General features: G+C 43.5%; 1 protein-coding gene across 8 annotated transcripts in view; it reads right to left on the bottom strand.

The window, feature by feature from the left end:
* The window catches only part of RAI14 (retinoic acid induced 14), a 135,489-nt gene that overhangs the window by 96,975 nt on the left and 14,088 nt on the right, over positions 1-24,426 (bottom strand). For 6 of the 8 annotated variants that reach the window (XM_061616070.1, XM_061616007.1, XM_061616015.1 and 3 more), the window contains exon 1: positions 24,091-24,170. Coding sequence is in view for 2 of the 8 variants with exons in the window: in XM_061616024.1 (XP_061472008.1) it covers positions 24,091-24,126 (36 nt within the window). In the remaining 6 variants the exon portion in view is untranslated. Of the gene's footprint in view, positions 1-24,090; positions 24,171-24,426 lie in introns of those variants that run through there. The other 2 variants (XM_061616024.1, XM_061616034.1) reach the window with 1 other exon arrangement.

Genomic DNA, 24,426 nt, shown 5'->3' with positions numbered 1-24,426 from the left:
GGACCATGTACGCCACATTGAGCTCTTTGCAGGAAAGTGGAAATATAAGGGAAACAAGGCATTAAATAAAATTAAGGCAGCAAATCTATGCATATTTACTTGATTGTAAGCACCACTGAACAGTGAAAGTTACTTCTGAGCAAACCTGCTTGGGATTATGTTGTTAAAACACAAGGAATAACTATTATCTACAGTTTCTCTTATTTATTGATAACTATCATTTCTGAGCAACGTGTCACCTAGCCATTAAGTTATTTTATTATTGCAGTTGTGACTGCAGCTATTATTCATGAAATGCCACAGGGGTTTGGAGCAAGTTTAAAGCAGACTTTTTGGAATCTATTTGTGGCAGAATCTTGAAGAGTATCTGTGCTACTCCGTGGCAATCAATAACAAGAGTCGCATGATGACACACTGCACATTTAACAGACTTATTATAAATATTCTAATATTTATTGATAAATCACATAGTATTTAAAGAAAATAATTGAATTTAGATGTTAAAGGTTGCAATTCTATGTTTGTTTCACTTCAGGAGTAAGCCCCATTAAACTCAATGGAACTTACTTCTGAGTAGACATGGTTAGGATTACACTGTGACTTTAGATTCCTAATCTTTCTCCCCACCCCTTTCACTAGATTACTGGTATATCCTTCCACCTTCTCTCAAGATAGCAATTCTCACTTGTCTGAGCCCATAGGGGCCACACAGGCTCTGCTTCAGTGTCTTTGCCCCCCCAGCCTTTCTCTCTTCAGTCCTTTCACCTCTACCTACATTCCCCTCCAAGTGATGCTGCAATCCTATCCCAACCCCACTTACCAGGGAGTAAGTCCCATTGAGCTCAGTGGAACTTACTTTTGAGTAAACATGGCTAGGATTGTACTGTGAGAAGAGACATAGACAAACTCTCATCCCTCCCTTTCTCTGCCCCCCCACAAATATTTTTCTATGGGGCTGGAATCCTAACACTTTTTACCTGGGAGTAAGTCCTATTGAATGGAATGGGATTTACTTTAGAGTGCGTATGGCTAGGAATGCATTGTGAATATAAACTTTTTGTAAAAAAAAAAAATTTAGACAATCCATGCTTAACTCTAGCTTCCCTGATAGAGATTGCTCTTTTTTAGGCAACCCTAACTTCCTTTGCCTGTGAGTAAGCCTCACTGAAGGAAATGGGACTTGCTTCTGAGTAGAAATTTTTAGAATTAGAGTGGAGCCCTCAGAAGCTGTTCCCCCCTCCCTTATCTCCCCTCACTAAGTTTCTGCTTCCCTGCCTCCTTTTTCCTTCTCTCAGGACAGCAATTTTCCCTTGTCTAAGACAAGAGGCTTGAACTCCTGTAAAACAAACTTAATATTTTAGAATTAACAATTTAGACAGTCCATGCCTAACTAGCTTCCCTGACAGAGTCTCTCACATTTTTAGGTACTCCTAACTCCACTTACCTGGGCATAAGCCCCACTGAACTCAATGGGACTTACTTCTGAGTAGGTACAGGGGGCTTGTACTCAGGTACAGAGTAACGTGTGAATACCCCTTCGGAGGTTGCCAAAAGCTCCACTACAAACAGATCCTTGTATTTGTGTCTCAAGAAACCAGAACTGATGTTGACTTTGATTACTGTTGTTTGGTTCTGCAAACAGCACTACAATGACACCTAGTAACAAAAGGGTTGCCAGGTTCTTGGCCTGAGACTGATCCTGTATCTTTAGGAGAAGAGAAAGTCAGCCAAGTGCAGGTGTTCTTGCAACTCTGTAATGGGAAAAAACCACAAGGTGGAATTCTTCCTTCCCTCTGCACAACTGTAAAAAATACAGAAGACCTCTTGGTTGCCAGGCCCAGCCTCCAAGAGGTTGTCTGTATCTTTAAAAGTTGGGGAGGGGGGAGGGAGAATTCCACCTTGTGGTTTTTCCCATTACAGAGTTGCAAGAACAACTACACTTGGCTGACCTTCTCTTCTAAAGACACAGGATCAGTCTCAGGCCATAGACCTGGCAACCCTAAGTAACAAGTACAAGCATTACAACACAACACATTAACACACCAACCAAGAAAAAAACCAGTAACATTTATGTGCTCAACTCCAGAGAAGGGCCAAATTAATTGTAGGCCTGTCTTAAATATACACAGTAACCTATGCACCAAGTTACCAAAACCCAACCACATGTTTTGACCCTAAGAAATCAGCATTTGGGAAGGACCTGTTTTGTGCAATTAAAAAACCTACATACTTTAACACAACAGGATTCTTACAGGAACTACTAAGATAATGTTTGTGAAGCACTTTAAAACTTTTAAAGCACTACATAAATGCTAAGTATTATTCTTATTTAACACACACACACAAAATTAACATACAATAGTTCAGCTGCAGGATAAGCCAATGACATGCCCTCATGGCATCTACCTCTACTCCAGGTCTATAGAGGAGCTTGAAATAAGAACCCCTTGAGAAACTAAGTATTTCCCTCCCCCAAAACAATCTAGCACTGACAGAGGAAGATGACTTTGCAGGTTACACAATCCATATGCCCTGGGCCAACGACTGGCTACATTAGACAAACCCCAAGTTAACACAACAAAAAGCAGACACCGGAGAACCAGACAGACAAAACAGTTAAACAGGAAAAGTTTGTTTTTCTCCTAATGCCAGATCTACCCATAATCCTTATTTGAGCTCCGAAGGATATGATTAGCTTTTCGAAACTCCAGTTCTACAAAACTCACTTTCCAACTGCCCTTTGAAGCTATTTCTATTTCAGTTTAAGGAGAGTTCAGCACTGCCTTCAAACATCTCTTTTCCATAGGGAGATGTTTACTTTTTGTGATATTTGGAAACCATGCGCAAGACTCATATCTGACCGCGGGCCATATATTCACGAATCCCAACACTATGCACCAAAATATTTTAATTTAAAGCACGCTTGCTGTAAATCAAAACCTGCTACATACGATTCCCATAATTTGTTGCCTCTCAGATTTGGCATGGAAATCTGTAAGCAGCTTTTCAAATTCTCAGGGTTTAGGGCTAGTATCCCTTTGTGTGTATAGAATTTGCACACACAAGGAGATTATTCTTGAGAAGAGGGACCAGTTGTTTTTAAAAGGCCGAGAAAAATGAAAAGTGAATGTTAAACATTCACTGCATAAAGGTTACTTTGGGAAATCATGATGCTCTTCTCCCTTTTATAAATAAGGATTCATCCTAAATCCTGATTAAATATTTTGTTTAGCTAATGCCATGTTCTTCTAATAAATCAGAGACGTGCCCAAAGCAAGCCTGACTACTTCAGAGTTTTGGCCTGCTCACACAATACTTGGAAAATCGAATCAATATTCTTCTTTGGAAGTACAGTTAGCAATGTTAAGGGCATAGCTCAGGATTTAGTACTGGGCCCTGAGTCTTCTGTCTCCTTCCACCCCTTTTTAAAAAATCTTGAACGTTTTGTTAAAAAAAAAGTTGTTTACAGGACTGTTGGGCATGCTGCAAAGCACAGTGCTTGTGAAGCTCCAATCACTTACCATCTTTATTTGCTCAGAAATCTAAATCTGTATTTGCATCTATTTGCTTAAATTTGCACCTGCAAATTTGCATCATGGGCCAGGGCAATGAGTCTTGCTCACTAGGAGGGACGTTGTGAAGTCCGCACTGATGCAACTTTTTGGATTTGTTCCTTAAGCAACTTCCTTCTCTCCCACACAAACTACATTAAGGGCAGTTTGCACTGGTTCTGCACACTGAATGATTCTTGTTATAATCTATCAAATGGACCTGTGTACTATATATGCATGCCAAAAGGCAAGAAGTTCCTATGTTTACTTTTATTAACTGGGCATGGGGGGGGGGAGAGAGGACTAACACTAATAAAGTTATTGCATTGTGTGCACACACGGAAAAAATCTTCACTGCCTCTCCAACAGAACCTTGAATGTATCAAAAACCAGGAACTGGGGCCTTTTGCTCCTTATTAGAACTGTCTTGCCTCCTTCCCCACACTGAAAATTTTAAATTGTTCCTGTGTTTGTAACATGCAGTTCACACCTCATGTTGCAACTCCCCAAGCCCACAAAGAGGAAAATGATGCATCAGGCTTGATTCCTTTCCCAACCAAGAGAACAGATTTACTGCGGGGGAGGGGGGGTTAATGGAAGCTTTGATTTCCCCCAAGAGACGAGGTCACAGACTAGGCCATTTCCTGTCTGCAGCAAGGCTGTGTGCTTCTGCAGGCATGTGTCTTATGACAAAAAGGGCTGATTCAGTTCAAAGATAGGGTCACCGCAATCATAGCACATAGACAGACCACATTCTTTCCATCCTTGTTTTTGCTTTATCATCACAGATTAAGAAAACATATTTGAGAAAGATAGATAAAATTTCAGTGGTTTAGGGGTTACCTACATCCGAAATCCCTCACAAGCTGGAAAAAGGCTAATTTTACAAGCTCAGCCTAGCGCCAATCACACAAGGATGAAAAGAGAGGTTTGGTTTCATAAGAGCAGCCCTGCTGGATCAGTCCAAAAGCCCATTTCTCCAGCATCCCGTTTCCTACTATGGTTTGGTGTAGTGAGAGCCAGTGTGGTGTAGTGGTTAAGGTGTTGGACTGCGAGGGTTCGAATCTTCACATAGCCATGAAGCTCACTGGGGGACCTTGGGCCAGTCACTGCCTCTCAGCCTCATGAAAACCCTATTCATAGGGTCACCATATGTCGGAATCGACTTGAAGGCAGTACATTTACATTTATACAGAGGTATTCTTCTGCGTATATAGGATATTCTTATCAACTAGAGAAATACAACAAGGATTTCTTCAAAAGAGAACTGTTGTCATTCCTGCCAAGGACAGCTGAGAAAATTAATAGACAGGATTGAAAAAGACGAGAACAACTCAAAATGATTATCCTACTGGTGTGTCGTCTCTTAATTTGGATTTACTTTACTTACTATTGTTTCACTGGAATATGTTACATATTGAGTTCAATACAGAACCTTTTCTTATACTTTGGATTTTGTTATTGCTTATATTTTGTCCTACTGTGGTCATCCAGGTGCCTGTGGGAAGCCTGCAAGCAGGACTTGAGCTCAACAACACTCTCCCACTTGTGATTCCCAGCAGTTGGTATTCAGACACATACTGCCTCTATCAGTGGCGGTAGACCATAAATGTTAGTAGCCATTAATTAGTCTTATCCTCCATGAATTTGATTTTGATTCTCTTTCAAAGCCATCAGAGTTGGTGGCCCTCACTACAGTTTGTGGGTAGAAATTCCATAGTTTAACTGTGTACTGTATGTCATTTCTTTTGTCTGTTCTGAACCTTCCAACTTAAGTCACACTGGAGCCAATGTATGTGCTAAGAAACTCCCCAATGGGAGTTCACCTGTATGTTTCATAAAGTTACATAAGGGCCGACGGTATTAGCTGATCGCCTGTAGATATTAGGCGACAGACATTTTCCCTCTAAATATTCAACAATTTTATTGCCTGAAGGTGTCCCCCGAACATGGCAAGAATCACAGAAATATTGGGACACAGAAAAATAAAATTTTAATTTTAGACATGGTTATTTAAGAAAGGAACAACAGAACAAGAAATTGAGAATTTAAGAACGTAAGAACTGCCTTGTTAAAGCAGTCCAAGGTCCATCTTCCAGAGCAGGCATGGGGAACCTGTGGCTCTCCAGATGCTGTTGGACACCAGCTCCCATCAGCCTCAACGAGCATGTCCAATGATCAGGAATGATGGGAACTGTAATCCACAGGTACCCCATCCCTGTCATCTGCATTATTAAGGATTTTTGGAAGCAACAGTATAAAAGATTAACCCAAGATTTAAAATGAACATGCACCGCATGTACTTACATCCACAGTGAGGAAGCTCTTGCACAACTTGGCTGCAGTGTTAAAACTTCAGGTACCTCAAGGTACAATTCTTAAAATGTCCAGCCAGACTTGCTATATGGGTAGCATACGAAAAACACATTGACCAGACCAGGAGTAAGAATTAAGAGCAAGGACCTCAAGTCCTCTTCAGACTATGACCTTATATCTCAATTAACTAAGCCCTTTCTAACTCTGCAAAAACCTCAAATAATGTAATATGAATTATGCAAATAATACAGCTTTACCTCATTTGTAATAGCTAATTTGAGGGCTAGGAGTTTTATCAGCTAAATTTGATTTTTAATTTTGCATGGAACACTCCTAGAGCTGCCCAGATATTGGCAAAAAGCATCTGCAGATCAAAACTGGCGCAAGGCAACACAAATGGGCTAGAGAGCTAGCATGCACTTTTAACTCTCCTTTTAGACTAACCTCAGTTGGACTGCTGCACTGCAATGGAGAAAAGCACTGTGGAAGAGCTCTCATAAAACACAGGAACTATTAGCCATTGGTTTCAACTTTGGGATAGGTGTAGAGACCCAACCAACCAACCACCCACAACTTAACCAGAGGTAAATCTGGAATCTTGCTATAAAAGTCATTAAGGAACAATTGGGAGATAGGAACATTCAATTGTTCTATTTTAAGACAGCTCTCCCTGAAGTTACAGTTCTAAAAAGAATAATTTTGAGACTGTGTCAAAGGGAAGAAGCAGTTTAACATTTCAAGGATAACTATGAATTATGGCAAGGTCAAGTAGCATGATTCACTGAAAGGGTAAAACACACACAGAGACACAGTATTTAACTATTCTAAATTTCCATTCATGGAAATTCCCTGGTATGCAGAGGAAAAATATATAATGGCTGAACAATTGCATTCCTATGTTACCAGAAGGGGGGGGGAAATGAGAAATGTCAAAATTTTAGTGGCAAGTTAACTCATAAATTATCCTTTTAAACGGTAGAAAAATCTTTAAGTATCTCAGCAAAACTTCGGTTCTAAGCTTTCCACATAGTGTTTGGAGACTGCATAATCTAAATTGAGGATTAATTTTAAGGTTGTAATCTACACCCTCCCTCCAATAAGTGCCAATTTAGATATTGGGTTCCAGACACTTTTGATGTGCATAAATGTTGGATTTTATACTGTTATGGCTTTGGGGGTTGAGATAGATGATTTCTGTGAGCCCCTTCCAGCCTCTAATTTGGAACCCTGCATATGGTGGAGATAGGCTCTGCAGTGGAGAAACCTGCTCAGCTGGTCAGATGAGCCTCTTTTGTTAGTCTAATAGAGTGGCCAGGTAAGCTAATGGGTCTATCAAGTGCCCATTAACTGGGCCAGGGAGATCCCATTGTTATTGAAACTCTTCAGGAGAGCCCCTCCTGGGGCCTAAGAGAGGTTTGTGTTTTGAGTTGAGCCTGAGGAAAGGCTGGGAGCTGGAGACATAGAGAGGCTGGCTACCTGCATTATGGCTTCAAGGTGTCTCCTGTAAGCCTGATGGAAAAGCAAGGTCTGTTGAACTGCTGATGCTTTGAACCCCTCCATCTAAAGCTCAGGTTGGAATGTGCGTAAATAAACAAACCATATCTCATAAAGACACCACAGTCTCCACTGACCTTCTTTCCAAGGAAACCAAACCCTAGGTAAGCAAAGGGACCCCTGGAGATCTCTCACCGCTTGGAGATTGGGGTGGCGCGCAACAATACATTACATGATCATGTAGTATGTGATGTTTTATGTGATCATGTAGCAACACAGGAAGCTAGCTTAAGCCAGGTCAGACCATTGATCTATTTAGCTCAGTATTATCTACACCAGGGTGTGGCCCTCCGAAAGTTGATGGACTCCAATTTCCATCTTCCCCAATCAACATGGCCAATGATCAGGAATGATGGGAGTTGTCATTTATTTATTTATTTATTTAAAATACTTATACCCCGCCCTTCTTCCGAGGAACTCAGGGCGGCTCACAATTAAAACAATAAACAATCAGAACAACCAATACACATGTTAAAAACAATTAAAAATAGATTAAATCAAAATAGATTAAAACTATAACATTTTCAGTTAAAAGCCCGCCTAAATAAAACAGTCTTCACCTGGGCACGAAAGGATGATAGCGAGGAAGCCAACCGAACCTCGCTAGGGAGGGAATTCCACAATCTAGGGGCAGCCATCGAAAAGGCCCTATTCTGTGTCTCAGCAAGAAGAACTTGCGAGAAAGATGGAATAGTAAGGAGGGCCTCACCGGATGATCTTAAAATCCGGACAGGTTCATAGAGGGAGACACGGTCTAACAGATAGCTTGGACCTAAGCTGTATAAGGCTTTATAGGTCAAAACCAGCACTTTGAATTGTGCCCGGAAACAGATTGGCAGCCAGTGGAGCTGGTATAGCAAAGGAGTAGTATGTTCTTTGAACCCAGCTCCAGTTAACATTCTGGCTGCCGCTCTTTGTACCAATTTAAGTTTCCGAGCAGTCTTCAAGGGCAGCCCTACGTAGAGCGCGTTACAGTAGTCTAATCAGGATGTAACTAAGGCATGTGTTACCGTAGTCAAGTCTGACAGGTCAAGGAACGGGCGCAGCTGGCGCACTAATCTTAATTGAGCGAAGGCACTCCCAGCCACAGCAGAGACCTGCGCCTCCAGGCTCAAAGTCGAGTCCAGGAGTACTCCCAAGCTGCGAACTTGAGATTTCAAGGGGAGTGTAACCCCGTCCAGCACAAGTTGAATCCCTATTCCCTGATCCGCCCTCCGACTGACAAGGAGCACCTCTGTCTTGTCAGGATTTAGTTTCAACTTGTTCGTCCCCATCCAGTCCATCACTGATACCAGGCAGTGGTTTAGGACCTGGACGGCTTCCTTGGTTTCATTAGGTGGAAAGGAGGAATAGAGTTGGGTGTTATCCGCATATTGGTGACACCGAACCCCAAAACTCCGGATAACCTCTCCCAGCGGTTTCATGTAGATATTAAATAGTATGGGGGACAGGACTGAACCCTGGGGCACACCATAGGTCAATGGCCAAGGGGTCGAGCAGGTATCCTCCATAACCACCTTCTGGGTTCGCCCCTCTAGGAAGGATCGGAGCCACCGTAGCACCATGCCTCCAAGTCCCATCCCAGCGAGGCGACCCAGGAGGATACCATGGTCGATGGTATCGAAAGCGGCTGAGAGGTCCAGTAGAACCAACAGGGACACACTCCCCCTGTCCAGTTCCCTGCGTAGGTCATCCACCAAGGCGACCAAAGCTGTCTCAGTCGCATAGCCGGGCCTGAAACCACATTGAAATGGATCTAGATAATCCGTCTCATCCAAAAATCTCTGGAGCTGGGCGGTTACCACTCGTTCTATTATCTTGCCCAAAAAAGGAATATTGGAGACTGGACGATAGTTACCTAATAATGAGGGGTCAAGGGAGGATTTTTTCAGCAAAGGTCTTATTACAGCTTCCTTTAGACAGGGTGGTAATCTGCCCTGTGGTAGAGAGGCGTTGATCACTTCCTTGACCCCACAGGCTAGCCATCCTAGATCTACACTAGGGATGGAATCCATTGGCTGGTGCCAATTCAAAAGCATTCTGTTGACCTAACAGACTAGTATCAATTCGAGTTCGTTCTTTGTCCACTAGCCGCTGATTTTACTGATCCATTTCATCCCTCTGAAAAATATTGATATTAATATTGATATTTTGAAAGGGAATGTCAATAAATTAAAGGAAATATTGATAAAGTGAAGGAAATATCAATAAAAGTATCAATATTAATATCAGTATTTTAGACACTTTTTAAAACAAATCAATTTCCTAAAATAGCTATGGAAAATCACTACATAAAAATCTGATCCACAACAATATTAAATAAGGAAATTAGTAGAAAATTCAGTACCAAATCTGAATTGAGAGAAATTGTAGGGCATCCCTAACTGTAGCTGACTAGCAATGGTTCTTCAGGGTTTCAGACAGCAGCCTTTCTCATCCCCTATCTGGAGTTGCTGGGACTGTGAACCTGGGACTTTCTGCATGCAGCGTATGTGCTCTGCCCTGAGCTATGGTCCCTCTACACTGATTTGACTCCTGAAACGGGGTTCGAGTTCTGCTTTCCCATTGGTATTAAAACTGTGCTCATCCTCCCCCCAAAATTATTATCGGTTGGAACAGTAGGAAAACAGGTATGCAAATTGCCGCTGAAAAAAGCTAGTCACAGATAGAGATGTGAAGACTCAAAAAAAAAAAAGGAAAGTAAAAGTGTCCCCGCACTTGTAGTGCGAGTCGTTTCCGACGCTTAGGGTGACGTCTTGTGACGTTTACTAGGCAGACCATATATATAGGTTGGGATTGCCAGTTCCGTCCCCAGCCTTTCTTTACCCCCCAGCATATGCCGGTTACTCATTTTACCGACCACGGATGGATGGAAGGCTGAGTGGACCTCAACCCCTTTTACCAGAGATTTGACTTCCTCCTTCCGTTGGAATCGAACTCCGTCCGTGAGCAGAGCTTCGGCTGCGTTACCACCGCTTACCACTCTGCGCCACGGAGGATCTTTGCGCCACGGAGGATCTTTGCAAAAAAAAACCAAAACCCAACCCTGAAAAATTCAGTGGGAAGCCACCACCCCGGGTTTTCCCCCAATTTTTCCATCCCCCACCCCAGGCCTTCATATATCTATTCTGAGATGTAAGGGATATCACCTAATGCCCCAATACTCTTATGCTATATAGCAGGTAAGGGCGCAATGTCAGATTTCAGTGGCCAATATTCCAGTGTATGGAAGTGGCAAGATGTTGCCAGGTCCACTCTTAAATGTACTCAAGTAGAAAAGCCTGGTTGCTTTCAAACCTTATAACAAGGATGGGGAACCTCAGCCACAGGGCTCAAATGTGGTCCTGGCATCTCTATCTGGTCCTTGGGACTCCCCTTAAGGCACACCCACTCCCCAGGCCACACCCCTCTCTCCAAGCCGGTGGAACTCCTCTGCACCCTCCCCCTGAAGGGTTTTCAGCAGGCTGGAATGCATCCTTGAACTGCGATAATGCCTCTTGCTGCCTAGATGGAGGCACGTGGGTGTGGAGGGGTGTAGAAACCTGACTCTGGAATATAGAGTCCTGACTCTGGATAAGGCATCCCTTCCCGGAGAGCAAGCAGATGTGTCGGGAAGATAAAGGGGGAGAACGCGGGGAATCTTTTCTTGCTGCCACAAGACTCCTCAGACATTGCTCCAAAGTGAAAGGAATTAGACAACTTGCAATGGCTCCACCTGGAAATAGAATGGCCCAAGTGTGCTGTGAACCAGAAGCGAGCAGAAGAGATGTGCTGGTATACCACACTCCCAAGAAACATCTCCTGGAACTCTCCTTCTCTGCCTGATAACACCAGCCTTTGCACCAAGGGAAGAGAGAAAACATTTTACTTAAGGCTGGAAGAAATCTGCTTGCTGTGTCCAGTATTTGGCATTTTTGAAGAACTGGCTGCTGCCTATATTTTTGTTGATATTTCACTGTACCCGAAATGTTTTTCATGTCTAACTCTGTTTTATATGTTCTGATTATTTTATAATGTATTTTGAATGTTATAACGTTTAGGTTATCAAAATGAGTTCTTTGTTTGGATTGTTATATTGTGTTTGAATAGTCGTTGGACTGTTATTGATATGCTGCTGTTGTTTTTTGTGAGCCACTTTGGGTACATTTGTGAGGAAAAGTGGCATACAAATATGAAGCAAGCAAGCAAGCAAGCAAGCAAGAAAGAAAGGTTGCCAAATAAGGAATGCGGCCCTTGGAATGAAAAAGGTTCCCCATCCCTGCCTTATAATGCAACCTTGTAAAACACACTCCCACAAGTTACCAGCTGGCAGAAAACCTTTACTAGCCTGCTGGGGCTAGCACATAAGGGGACTGTGAACTCTGTTCTTCCTGTAGCAGCTGGATGCATTTGTAAGCCAGGCATGGAGGAGAGGGCTCCTCTCCTCTGGCAGCCCACTTGGTCTCTATGCTGGGCACAGAGCAGAGATGGAGTGGAGTGCTCCACCCCTCCCTTGCCAGCCTATTCACTCACCTCCATCCAAATTTCACATAACTGCCTGCACACAATGCCTTGCCTCCTATGGCTATAAGGCAAATGGTTCTGGTGGGCAAAGACCTATAGAGCTCAGACACCTAAAAAAAATTGCTTCATTCCCTACATACCGAACAGATCACAGTTTTCTACAGGAGAGGGCATCTGGCAGATAGCATCTTATTAGGAGGTCTGGCGTCACATGATGTCACAATTGTGCGTTTAGTGTGGCAGCACCTAACCTTTGGAACTCCCTCCCGTGATATATCAGGCAGGCACCTTCTCGATTGTCCTTTTTGCACCTGTTGAAAACATTCCTCTTTCAACAAAACTTCTAAGTGGAGATTTTTGTTGCAGTTGGTATCTGTACTGGATTTGAATTGATTTAAATATGTATCATTGCTGTTATTGTTTTAAATTGTTGACATCTGAAATATTGGTTCTCAATTGATTTTATATATGCAAATGTTTCAGCTGTTTCCATATATGCAATTGTTCTGTGTATGTTTTTACCGTGCTATACATCACTTTGGGATGTGATTCATAAATGAAATAAATAATAATAAATGTTTAAATTTAAGACTTATGGTAATTATAGCAATGTATCAGCACAGGCACTTGTTTTATTACAAAAAGGGGGCTTAGTCAACTGGGCACGCATATCTAGTAAATAAACCCATTTAAAATGGATATTGCTGTAAATTAATGTGTAATGCCTACAAGCTGGACAGAAATATAAGAACTCCTGAGGAATAGGAATAATCACAGGTGGTCCAAAAGAGAGGGGGAGGGTTCCCTCCTTAAGCAGCCTTATGGAAAGTGAGTCATGTAGATTGCCCCCTAAAAGCACAGCTATAAACACACTTAACAGACCACATTGGTACACAAGTCCTCCATTAAAACTATGGGGGTGGGGGAACTCTGCAGGCTGCTTTCTGAAAGAGCCACACTGTCATTCAGTGCTTAACAGCTATAAATTGCCAGAAAGCTTTCACTGTGATGGTTAGCCAAGCCAAACATCACTAGAAACAAAGCTATAATGACTTCTTGACAATCATCGCATGCTCACATGTTCAGCAATGCAGGCTAAAATAAGAGCCATTCCAGTTAAAATTAAAGTTAGGGAGACCAAAGTGTGCGTGTGTGCGTGCATTTAAAAAAACAGCATTGGTTCTGTTCTCATCTAGCATGCATGTATAATTGTTCCTTGTTAGTTTTAAAAGGGCATTTTATGGACATCTGATTTTCTATATTTATATCCCAACATATTTTATTTTCTGCCAATAGCTTGACAAATTATCCGCAATGAAGCATGCATTTTCCAAGCAAGAGGAAGCTTGGAACAGCATTCACTCCTTCAGGAATTTGGATGTGAAGCCCCATCCAACACCTATTGCAGCAGAGCAGCAGGGTGCAACGCTGTCCTTTTCTCCTGCTTGTCACCCTTGGTTAACAGGGAGAAAGACAAAGAGAAGGGCCTAGCAGAAAACAACCCAGAGCAATAAGGTGTTTGCACCAGTGCTAAACGTAGGGCAAGAAACCAGCCGGCTAGCAAAATGTCAAAAGTCTGGAAGAGACACATACGGGGGGGGGGGGGCAGAGGGGGACAGCAATAGATTCCTATTAAAACTAGCACTAGAATCAACAGCCGCTACCAGTCAGTGTAGATGTAGACAATACTGAGCTAGATGGACCAATGGTTTGACTCGGCATAAGGCAGATTCCTATGTTCCAACAGCGCAAAGGGTCAAGACTGTTATTTGTCACTTGCAAAGTGGCTGTATTTATACTGGACAAGGTGATTGCATGGATGGAACTTGTTTGCCGTTAGAATTGCCTCATCGAGAATAAGCTCCCCAGAACAGAGCTTGAAAGCCTCTGCACTAGACAGTCTCCTTTCACAGAAAGGGTCACAGCTCACAGCAGACACCATACCTCCAGGAGGCACAGCTTCCCAGGCTAAGCAACTGGTGGGCAGGGGTGCAGATCTAGAACACGTTTGATAAACTACCATTCCAGCCATGGAATATAGGAAGCTGCCTCACACAGAGTCAGACCACTGGTCCATCTAGCTCAACACTGTCGACACTGACTGGCAGCAGCTCCCCAGGGTTTCAGAGTGGGGTCTCTCCCAGTCCTATGTGGAGATGCCAGGGACTGAACCTGGAAGAAGATGCTCTGCCACTGAGCTATGGCCCTTCCGTATGCAAGAGAACCACTATGGGGAACCTGTGCTGCCAGGGCCCTTGGGCACCAGCCTGCCGTGGGCCCTGGCACCCACACACCCCACCTACCTACCTAGCAGACAGGTGGGGGGGAGGTCAGGTGGGCGAGCAAGTGAGCAGGGGGGCAGGGGGAGGGTGAGCGGGAACGGGTGTGCAGCTCCCTCCCTGAGATCCGCAGCAGGCTCCCCCACCATAAAGAGGGCGAGTGAGTGATCAGCGGGGGTGGAGGGAGAACGAGTGGGGGGGAGTGAGTGGGGAGAGGGTGAGTGAGCGAGAAGGCAGGGGGAGGGCGAGAGTTGGAGGAGGGTGCGTGAGCGGGCGCAGGCATGTCGGCGAGTGGGTGTGCAGCTCCCTCCCTGCGGGCCGCAGCAGGGAGCCTGCCGTGGAAGGGAACACTACTCCCCCACCATAACGAGGGCCCTTCGGGGGCCCTGTGGGCCACGGGGCCCTCAGCCAGGACCCCACCAGGCCGCCCTTTGGAGCTGGCCCTGTGTGCTGCTCCACATGTTGTGAACTCCAACATCCATCAGTCCCAGCCTCCACGACTGATGGACAAAGATAGTGAGAATTGTACACCAGCAATACCTGAGGGCCACAGGTTCCTCACTGTGCAAGAAAGTAAGGGCTAGGCAACCTTTTAGATCTGCAGGTATGTTTTCACCATGTGAATGGACTGCCTTCAAGTCGATTCCGTCTTATGGTGACCCTATGAATAGGGTTTTCATGGTAAGCAGTATTCAGTGACTGGCCCAATGTCACCCAGTGAGCTTCATGTCTGTGTGGAGATTCGAACCCTGGTCTCCCAGGTCGTAGTCCAGCACCTTAACCACTACACCACACTAGCTCTCTTCACCCTGTGAATGAATTTCTCCCTAAATAATGCGCTTATGGAACAGTTGTCACATGGCTGCAATACAGAACCACAGGGACCAAGGTAATGGCGTAAACAGCAAAACATGGCAGCCGGGGCTTTATGTGACCAACTACGATGTGCAGGATCACGTGCGAGTAAGCAACGAGGTTCCAGTCCTTTAGTGACGTTGGGAGGTTCTCTGTGAAATGCAACTGACTATACCACAGGTTTATATCACACATTCTGCAGAGTCCCTCTCATTTCTGCTCCATACCTTGAGACAAGCGGGCAGAAAGGGATTACTTGCCACATGACATTACTTCTGCAGGAATTCTGGATGAGTAGGAAGAAGGGTGAGGCAAGGCCAAGGTTTGTAAGGAAGGGCAGAGACGCAGGATTAGACCCGAAAATGCAAGGTGAAAGTATCGTTCTGTTGACCATCCAAGGGCAGAAAACCAGCTCCTTGAATTTATACTGGACCTGACCAAGGCAGAATCTGTTACTGCACATCTCTGTGCCTGTCTATGCCTGAATAATTTGAGCGTATAAGTCCTCTAAACAAACAAGGCCCAGATCACCTACTGGGGCCCAAGTTGAAGCATTTAGGTTCCTGTTCAAGCCTGACATACAGAAGGCTGAAATCTCCAGGTAAAGTTGGAAAGGACCCCTGCGTGTAACCCTGGAGAGCTTCTGCCAGTCACTGTAGATAATACTGAGGGACCCTATGCAGCATGAGGCAGCATTCTATGTTCCTAAGCCATGGAGCCCCTAAAATTACACTTCAGTTGTTTGCATATTCTAACAAAAAAAGTCAGCCATTTCTAAAGAATCAGTCACAGTATTTTTGAGCAAACACTTTTGCTCCCTTCATAAAGTCATCTGCTGCAGGCCAACTTTAAATGTAAATGTACTGCCTTCAAGTCAATTCCAACTTATGGTGACCCTATGAATAGGGTTTTCATGAGGAGGAGAGGCAGTGACTGGCCTAAGGTCACCCAGTGCGCTTCATGGCTGTGTGGGGATTCGAACCCTGGTCTCCCAGGTCATAGTCCAACAGGCCACAGTTCTCACCATCCCTGGCCATCAGCCATGCCAGGCTGGGGGCTGATGGAAGTTGTAGTCCGACAACATTTGGAGGGCTACAGGATAAGCCACTCTTCCTATAATGGGTTATGACAAAGCTGGATTTTAATTCATTTCATACACACATTTAAATAACTAGATGCATGTTTCGGTAAGAATGGCCATCTTACCAGAAGTCTTATTCTGTTAAGGAAATCAAAAGTTGCAAGCTGTCATAGATTCAGTACATGGTTAACATACAAAGTTGCTTCAAAAATGGCAAAGACTAAATACAACTCAGAGTGAAAACCAGATATTTTTCTCAAGAGACTTACAGAAAAGGGGGGGACATAACAGTACCAAAATTTGGCACTTCCGTGGATCTGACATGCTTATTTAGCATTTGAAACACCCAAGTGGCCAACAGATCTCAGCCCCCGTTTTGGATGGACTGCTGACAAGAGCACTTTCTATGGTGCTGCACAGAAAACCACAACCAGGTAGGCAATGGTATCAAAAACAAAATATGCTGTGCAAAAGAGGAACATGTTCACAGAAATGTGTGTCCCTCATAAGAAGCCCACAAGCTATCAAGATAATTATAATTTATTTATGCAGCTCACATCAATGTACATGCCAATTCACAATGTAAAATAAGCTACAGACAGGCCCCCGACCCAAGCATTTTGCATTCTAAAGCAGCTTTCCCCAACCTGGGGCTCTCCAGACGTTTTGCACTAGAACTACTCCATTTTATCAGGAGGTCTGTTCCCCACAACATAGGAAGCGGACCTTTCGTGTAGTGGCACCTACCCTTTGGAATTCCCTCCCCTTAAATATTAGACAGAGAGCTAGTGTGGCGTGGTGGTTAAGGTGTTGGACTACAACCTGGGAGACCAGAGTTTGAATCCCCACATAGCCATGAAGTTCACTGGGTGACCTTGGGCCAGTCACTGCCTCTCAGTCTCATGAAAACCCTATTCATAGGGTCACCATAAGTTGGAATCGACTTGAAGGCAGTACATTTACATTTTTTCAATATTAGACAGGCGCCTACTGAAGACCTTCCTCTTTCAACAAGCCTTTTAAGTAGAAACCTTATCCCAGTCTCTGTGTGTGTGTGTTGGAATTGCTTTTTAAGATATTTTCAAAGGTTTTTTAAAAAAAGATGTTTTTAAAGATGTTTTGTTTTACTATATTTTAATATCTCTTTTTATGTTTTAAAGTGTTTTTGTCTGCCGCTCTGGGCTCCTACTGGGAGGAAGGGTGGGATATAAATTTAATAAATAATAAATAAATCCCATTGGCTGTAGCCAACATTGCCAGTATTCAGGGATGATGGGAAGTGCAGTCCAACAACATCTAGAAGAACACTAAGGGTTGACAGTAGGGAAAGGAGAGAAACAGCAATGGTGTGAATGTGAGGAAATGAGAAAACAAAGATAAAAGAACACAGAAATAATCACAGTCCAGCACAGAATTAGGTGCAATCAAATCCAATTATTTCAATAATGTAAAGCATGCCTAGTTCTGTACTAGACAGTGGTGAAAAGAGCCTATGATGGACCAAATCAAGGGTTTAACTAGTTCAGGGGTAGCCAGTGTACTACCCTATCTTACAAATGTTTTGGACTACAACTCCCATCAGCCCAAGTCAGCATGGACAACAATCAAGGATTATGGGGAGCTATAGTCCAAATGGAGGGCACCATGTCGGCTGTCCCTGGTCTAGTTCAACACTCTGCATGCAACAATGACCAACCCTATGTCCCTGAGAAGGTCACAAGCAAGGCACAATGAGCAGCCCTTGATGGATGTTCGCCAGCATCTGACAGCAACAATCCTGTCACCTAATTAAAGGAATAAATTCAGGACAGATGTAAGTACCACCTGCTTATGGATTTTGCTGCCTCACAATGTGGTTTTGGCCTCTAGTTCACATACCTTTAAAAGGGGATTAGGCAAATTTATCGACAGTAGGTTTATCAATGGTCATGACTATTTGGGACCCTCCAGGTTCACAGGCAGTATGTCACTTAACATCATGTGTGGGGAGCAACTATTACCTGCAACCCTTATTGGTGGACTTCCCAGGGGTCTTTGTTTGGCCACTGGAGGATGCTGGACTACACAGACCTTTGGCTGGACTCCTCATGAGGATACTTTTAGTTTAGCAGGGTCTTTCCTACCATTAGGTAGTGTGAGACAGTCACCTCATGGCAGCTCCGCCAATCCTTCCTGAGGTTCCCAACCATTTTTGGTCTCCTAGGCTAGCACGCAAGCTGTTGCAAAGCTTGCTTGTTGCAGGCCTCAGTGCCTGCCCTGTTCCCCCTAACTAGCCTGCTACCCTCAGGTGTAGCTGACACCGTCCCATCACAAGCGCTAAATTAAGATTCAGTGGTAGAGTTATCTGCTTCACATGCAGAAGGTCCCTGGTTCAGTCCCCCAAATCTCCATGTAGGGCTGGAAAAGGCCTCTGTCTGGAACCACTGCCAGTCAGTGTGTGCAATACTGACCTAAGTGTAGCAATGGTCTGACTCAATTTAAGACAGCTTCCTATGTTCCTTTGCTTGAAGGCAGGGAATGGCAGGGAAATGACTATACAATTTAGAAAAAAATATTCTACAGGAACAGACTTTTTAGAATTTGTATATGTAGCTCAAGACACAGCCGACCTTCAACATGGACAATCTCAGTAGCATCCACAATACTTTTCAACTACTCTGCATAAAGAAAGTTTAATATAACCTTGCTTTAACCTAACTTGAATCAACTGATTAATGAACTGATTTCAGCTAGTGCTTTTGATCCCATTTTGCCTTCAGAAACAGAATTTTAGACGCTTTGTTTCTAGACAGACACAGCCAGCCTCCTCTATCTCTTCTCTACTATTATGGGATTACAAATTTATTTTGATTCCATGGAATGAGGATCTTTAAGGCCAAGAGTTTTTTAATAAATCAAGCCCTACCTCCCATAAACAAAAACAAAGGAATTTATTTTGGCTGGATTAAAAGGAAGTCTTTTATAAGAGGTGTTGATAAGATCAGAGCAAGCTGTCCTTGGGACTCCTACTTACAATTTAAGCCTCGGGAGAAAACAAGCATTTGTTTCTCCTACACGACAAAGAATGTTTTTCTTTATTTTTCTACCCCTCAGTTAAAACTGGCCATTTAAAATTTATTTATATTAATATTTATTTATTAATAAAATTTACATCACAGAAACAGTTTCCATTTGTTAGACAGAGTATGCCATTTTATTAACTACTTTTCTAGAAGTGATATGTACATAGCACCTTTTTAGTAACAAGGTGGATGATAGTGACCATAAACCAGGGTGGGCAATGCAGTACCCTCCAGATGTTGTTGGACTCCAACTCCCATTGGCCCCCCAGCCCAGCATGGTCAATGGTTAGAGATGACAGGAGTTGTAGTGCAACAACTAGAGGGGACGACCATGGTAGCTACCCCTTCCATAGGCTGACTCAACACTTTCCCAGCCACCAAAAAACTTTCCATATTTTAAGAAAAGAGCAGCTGTTTAAGCCAAGTGGGCATTAAGTACTGAAGCACCCTGGCCTTTGTGCAAAACTAGAATGATGCTGATGCCCTTCATCTCCTACAGCTGTGATCATTAAAGCAGTGATGGATGCAAGGCCCCTCAAGGCAGTTTTGCTACATTCAGATTCAAATGTTTTTCTGCAGTTACACCAGCCTTCCCCAACTTGGGTGTCCTCCAGATGTTGTTGCACTGCAACTCCCATAATCCTTGACCGTTGGCCATGACAACTGTGGATGAGAGTTGTAGTCTGACAACGTCTGGAAGGCACAAGACCGTGGAAGGCTGATTTATGCCCACTGAAACTCAGAGGCCTCATTCCCCCATCACTGTAAGCCATAGCCAATGGTTTACTGCAAACATGGTGATCTCGCCCAATTTCCTCATTCCTTCTAGCATGGTGGGGAAACCAACCAAAATCCCTGGCTTTGCTTGCAAACCAAGGATGGTGGCTTGTTTCACTCTGAAAAAACCACAACCCCTAGTTTAGAGGTAACAGCAAGCCAGAGATGATGGTTTATTTCTCCCAAGTGCTAGCAGGGAGGAGCAAACAGGGCAGGAGCAAACAGGGCAGGAGCAAACAGAACAAATCAGCATGTTCACAGTAACCATTACTTATGTCAGGGCTGGCTAACCTGTGACCATCCAGATGTTGGACTACAACTCCTATCATTCCTAACCATTGGCCATGCTGGATGGGGTGGGCGGGAGTTGTAGTCCAACACCACTTAGAGAGCACTAGGTTGGGGAAGACTGCCATGCACACAGGTAGAGTGGCCAACAGCAGAGCATATACTTTGCATGCAGAAGGCACAATCCTTGCTCTCTTAAGTTAAAGAAGATACGCGAAAGAGCTGCCGCCAGCTTAAATACACAAGAATGGGCAAAATGGGCCACTGCTTTGATTCAGCATAAGGCAACTTCACATGTTCATACCTATTAAGCCATCAACACATTTCAACCCTTGTGATTACCCAAAGACATAGCAGCAATTCAGCTGTGTGTATATAAATCCACTTCCAATAGTAGCTTAGGAGGCTTGAATTAACAAGCGTATTACAAAATCTGACATGAGGCTCCATAGCGATCGAATCTGGTAATCGCTCCACAGCTGCTCTGAAGCAGCAGGGTTACCACAGACGGAAGGTAGACAAAAGCAGGCTCAAATATTTGCTACAGGCATCCTTCGAAGTCTAGGGAGTAATTTTAAAACATTTTTTTTAAATCAATGATATCTAATTACCCATCATTTTCTTTTTAAAAAAAGAAGCAACAGAATGAGATAGGCTCAGCATGTGTGTGTTTGTGTGTGTGTAGAAAAGGGTTTGAACTTGTTGTGAGACCTGTTTAATTAGATAGCGCTCCAGTAAATCAAAAAGCTCTTTGAAGGAAACATACATCATGCTACTTTTCTATTTTCTGGAATGATGTCAGAGCATACATATAAAGGATAGGCTTGATCTGAAAATTTAACTGTACAAGTAACAGCACTAAGAAATACTAGAGTGAACACAAGAATATCAGGGGATGTTCTTATCCGTTTGGGGTGGGGGGAAAAGTTGCCATGAACCCTCCCATAATGGTCACCTCTATCTCATCCTTTATATGTATTACCCATTCCTGCCCTTCCTTATTCCAATCCAAATTCTCGTCCCTGGCATTACACGCACACACAAGTGAAACAGCTCTGGACACAAAAGTAGTTTCTGGGTCCTAGTAGGATGCAATTAGTCACAACAACTGTTTATGCAATATTGGCTTAACATTTTTAGACAAGACATTCAGCTTTCACCTTCATTCAAAGGAAAAATATGGCAAATGGGGGCTTCATATAGGTACACCCACCAACGAGCAATAACTGGCTGTAAGAGGTTCCTGTCAAGTGTACTTCCTAAAGCAAACTTGGGTTTGCTGCCACAGTTTGTGGGAAGTGGCCCTTTCACAGCTTCGTAACTTCAGAAACTCTAATCTTTAATGCCAAGAATTGGAGACAGAAGCTGAATCAACTAAAGATTTCTTTTTATATTCTTTTACTTTTTTTTTTACATTGCTGCTGCCATTATAAAACATCCTAGAAATATGACTAAGTGGCCACACAAAAGACTTATTAAAAACCTATAATATATTTATTTATTTCCATGGTGCCATCACTGTACATGCTGCTTGACAGAGTACAAGGGGACAAGTCCCTGCCCTGAGGAGCTCACAATCAAAAGTAAAACACAGGAGAAAAAAGAGGAATGAGAGAGTGGTGGCCAGGGTCAAAAAAGGATGCAATATTGTTTCAGTTGCATGTGCTTTGGTTTAGTTATCAGCTCAGTTACAGAAGGAGTAACCAATATAGTGCCCTCCAAATGCTGTTGGGCTACACCATAATTCTAGAAAAGTGACCATGCTGGACGTGACCAACATCTGGAGGGCACCATGTTGACCCCTGCTGTATGGCATGGGAACCAGGGGGTTGTGCCAAAGGCTTAACTGAAAAAGTGAGTTTTGAGAGGGATTTGTAGCAGTTAAAAATGTGACATCATGAAGGCATTCTGAAGATATATATGCTTTTTTATGGGACAAAACCATGTTTATTTTTAAAAAGAAAGAAGTCACTGTGTTCTCCAAGCCAATATTAGTCATTCCCCACACTCTGAATTAGAGATATTCCAAAGCTACATTTTACAAGCAGCGGGCACAAGGAAAGGAAGTAGCCCATTTCCCCCCCGAAAAAAGCTTCTTATCCAAGATACTGCAGTGAGAACATCATGTTTTGTGCTAATTCAGACAGAAGTAACAGGAAGGAGAAACAGGCTCAACCCATCAGCCAGGAGACCAACAACTGTGGCTCTTGCTCTCAAACAAGAGGACCACCATCAAAATGTCAGCTGTAGTAGTTTTTGTAAATTGTAATACATGGCATGGGTGGATGGGTGGGACTTTCCTTCTGTTCTTAAAAGCGTAAGATTTTAGGTCTGGTATTAGCCATCCACAGGCCTAGAAATTGGCATCCTTCCCTATCTAAACAAACAAAACACAACAGGCAAACATCTGTAGAGAAGCTTCTACAAGTCACTACTGTTCAGGCAAAAGAGGCACATGTGATCACTAAACTGGTATTCAGACACACAGCTTTCTCTTCTCAGCTTTGAAAGACCAATTCATCTAAATTTTGTGAAGATATGCACAAAGAACAAAAAACTGTCATTATATAATATGTAACATGCGTGATATATGTGCCACTGCATCTAGCTAAATTTGGCCTTCAGTGTAAGCAACGGCTTTCACTTAGATCAGCCTTCCCCAGTCCTTGGTCCCCAGATGTTCCTGGACTACAACTCCCATCATTCCTGAACACTGGCTGTGCTGGCAGGAGCTGATAGGAGTTGTAGTGCCAATAACATATTGGTACCCAGGCTGCTAAAGGCTGATCTAAATGAACGAGAAGGGCATGTGATTTTCACACACCAAGTCCAAGGTTTAATCCCTGGCATCTCCAGGTAAGGCTGAGAATATCCCCAGTCTGAAACCATAGAGTGCTGCTTCCTGTCAGTACAGACAATACTGAGTTAGACGGACCATCTAATTTGATTTTGTACAAGGCAGATTCCTGTTACTCATGCTAAAGGCAACACTTTGGGGGGACATTAAAATCTCCACAACCCTTGCAGCAATCCCATTTCCATTCTACAGGGGTGGTGGGGTGGTTTTTGGTAGGAGCAGTACATTGCTGAGGCACACTGAATCAGTCACAGACACCTAAATGACTGAGTTGGTCTCCCTGGTCTTTATCCTACCCCATGACTTCAGATCGCTTACAGATATACTCAGGAAATGTCTGCAAGGGACCTGTTGGTCACACTGCACTAGCCTATTTTTATGGCTTCTAGCACACTCCCTGGCTCCCCTGGGCCCAGACAGATGCAGCAAAAGTTTGAAATAAGCAAAGGCTGAAACGCCACTCAACAGAGACCTTCAGATATGAAAGAGAGGCCCTGTTAGTGTTTTTAGCTTCCTGCAATGGGTCAGCAAGCTGCAGAAGTCCTGAGCCACACAGGAACTGTGGGGATTCTGGCAATTTTGCAATTACTGGACAGAGTTTTTTAAAACAATGATATCCTGCTTTCAGCGTAAGGAAGCTCACAGCAGCTTAAATGGGGGTCTCAAATGGGGTCTCACCTATGTAATGATCAGGTCAACATCTTGATCCAACAAGAGACCAAAATTCAATTTGAGCAACAGTGTTACTGAATGCTTTGGTACTGCTCAAGTGACTCATTAAACAGTACACAAGAACAGAAACAGTGTTGAGTCCTCCTGTTCTCTCCGGCTACATTTTACAAGTGTTCCTATTTCCGCCCTCGTAGTTCATTAACGTACAGCTTTATCAAGGTGGGAGTGAAGGAATGTTTCCACAATACAAGACTAACAGATATGAGTCAGCTACAATGAGCCACGGATTACTTACATCACTCTTCCTGAACTTTGCTTTCAAGCTCTTCATGTTTAGTCCATTCAAATTTCTGAGCCTTACACGTTTTCAACACCTAAACAAAAAGGGGGAAAATAAGTTTCACAATACAGTCCATGTAAGTTCAGCAGGCATCAGCAACATATTCTTAAACTGGCGCATATGGATAGGTTCTGAACAAAAGCTGTTGTCTCCCCAATATTTCTGAAATTCATACATTTCAGTAGCATGGCAAGCATAGTAAGTACAGCAACTTCACTCTTGCAGTCAGTTCTCCAGGCACTTGTACTCCTGAACCTTAAGATTACTGGGAAAGCACCTCTGAAGACTGCT

This window comes from Rhineura floridana, chromosome 1 (assembly GCF_030035675.1).
Source record: "Rhineura floridana isolate rRhiFlo1 chromosome 1, rRhiFlo1.hap2, whole genome shotgun sequence".
In the NCBI taxonomy this organism is placed as follows: domain Eukaryota; kingdom Metazoa; phylum Chordata; class Lepidosauria; order Squamata; family Rhineuridae; genus Rhineura; species Rhineura floridana.
The sequence above is the reverse complement of the archived record's forward strand: the minus strand, read 5'-3'. Positions and strand labels throughout refer to the sequence as shown.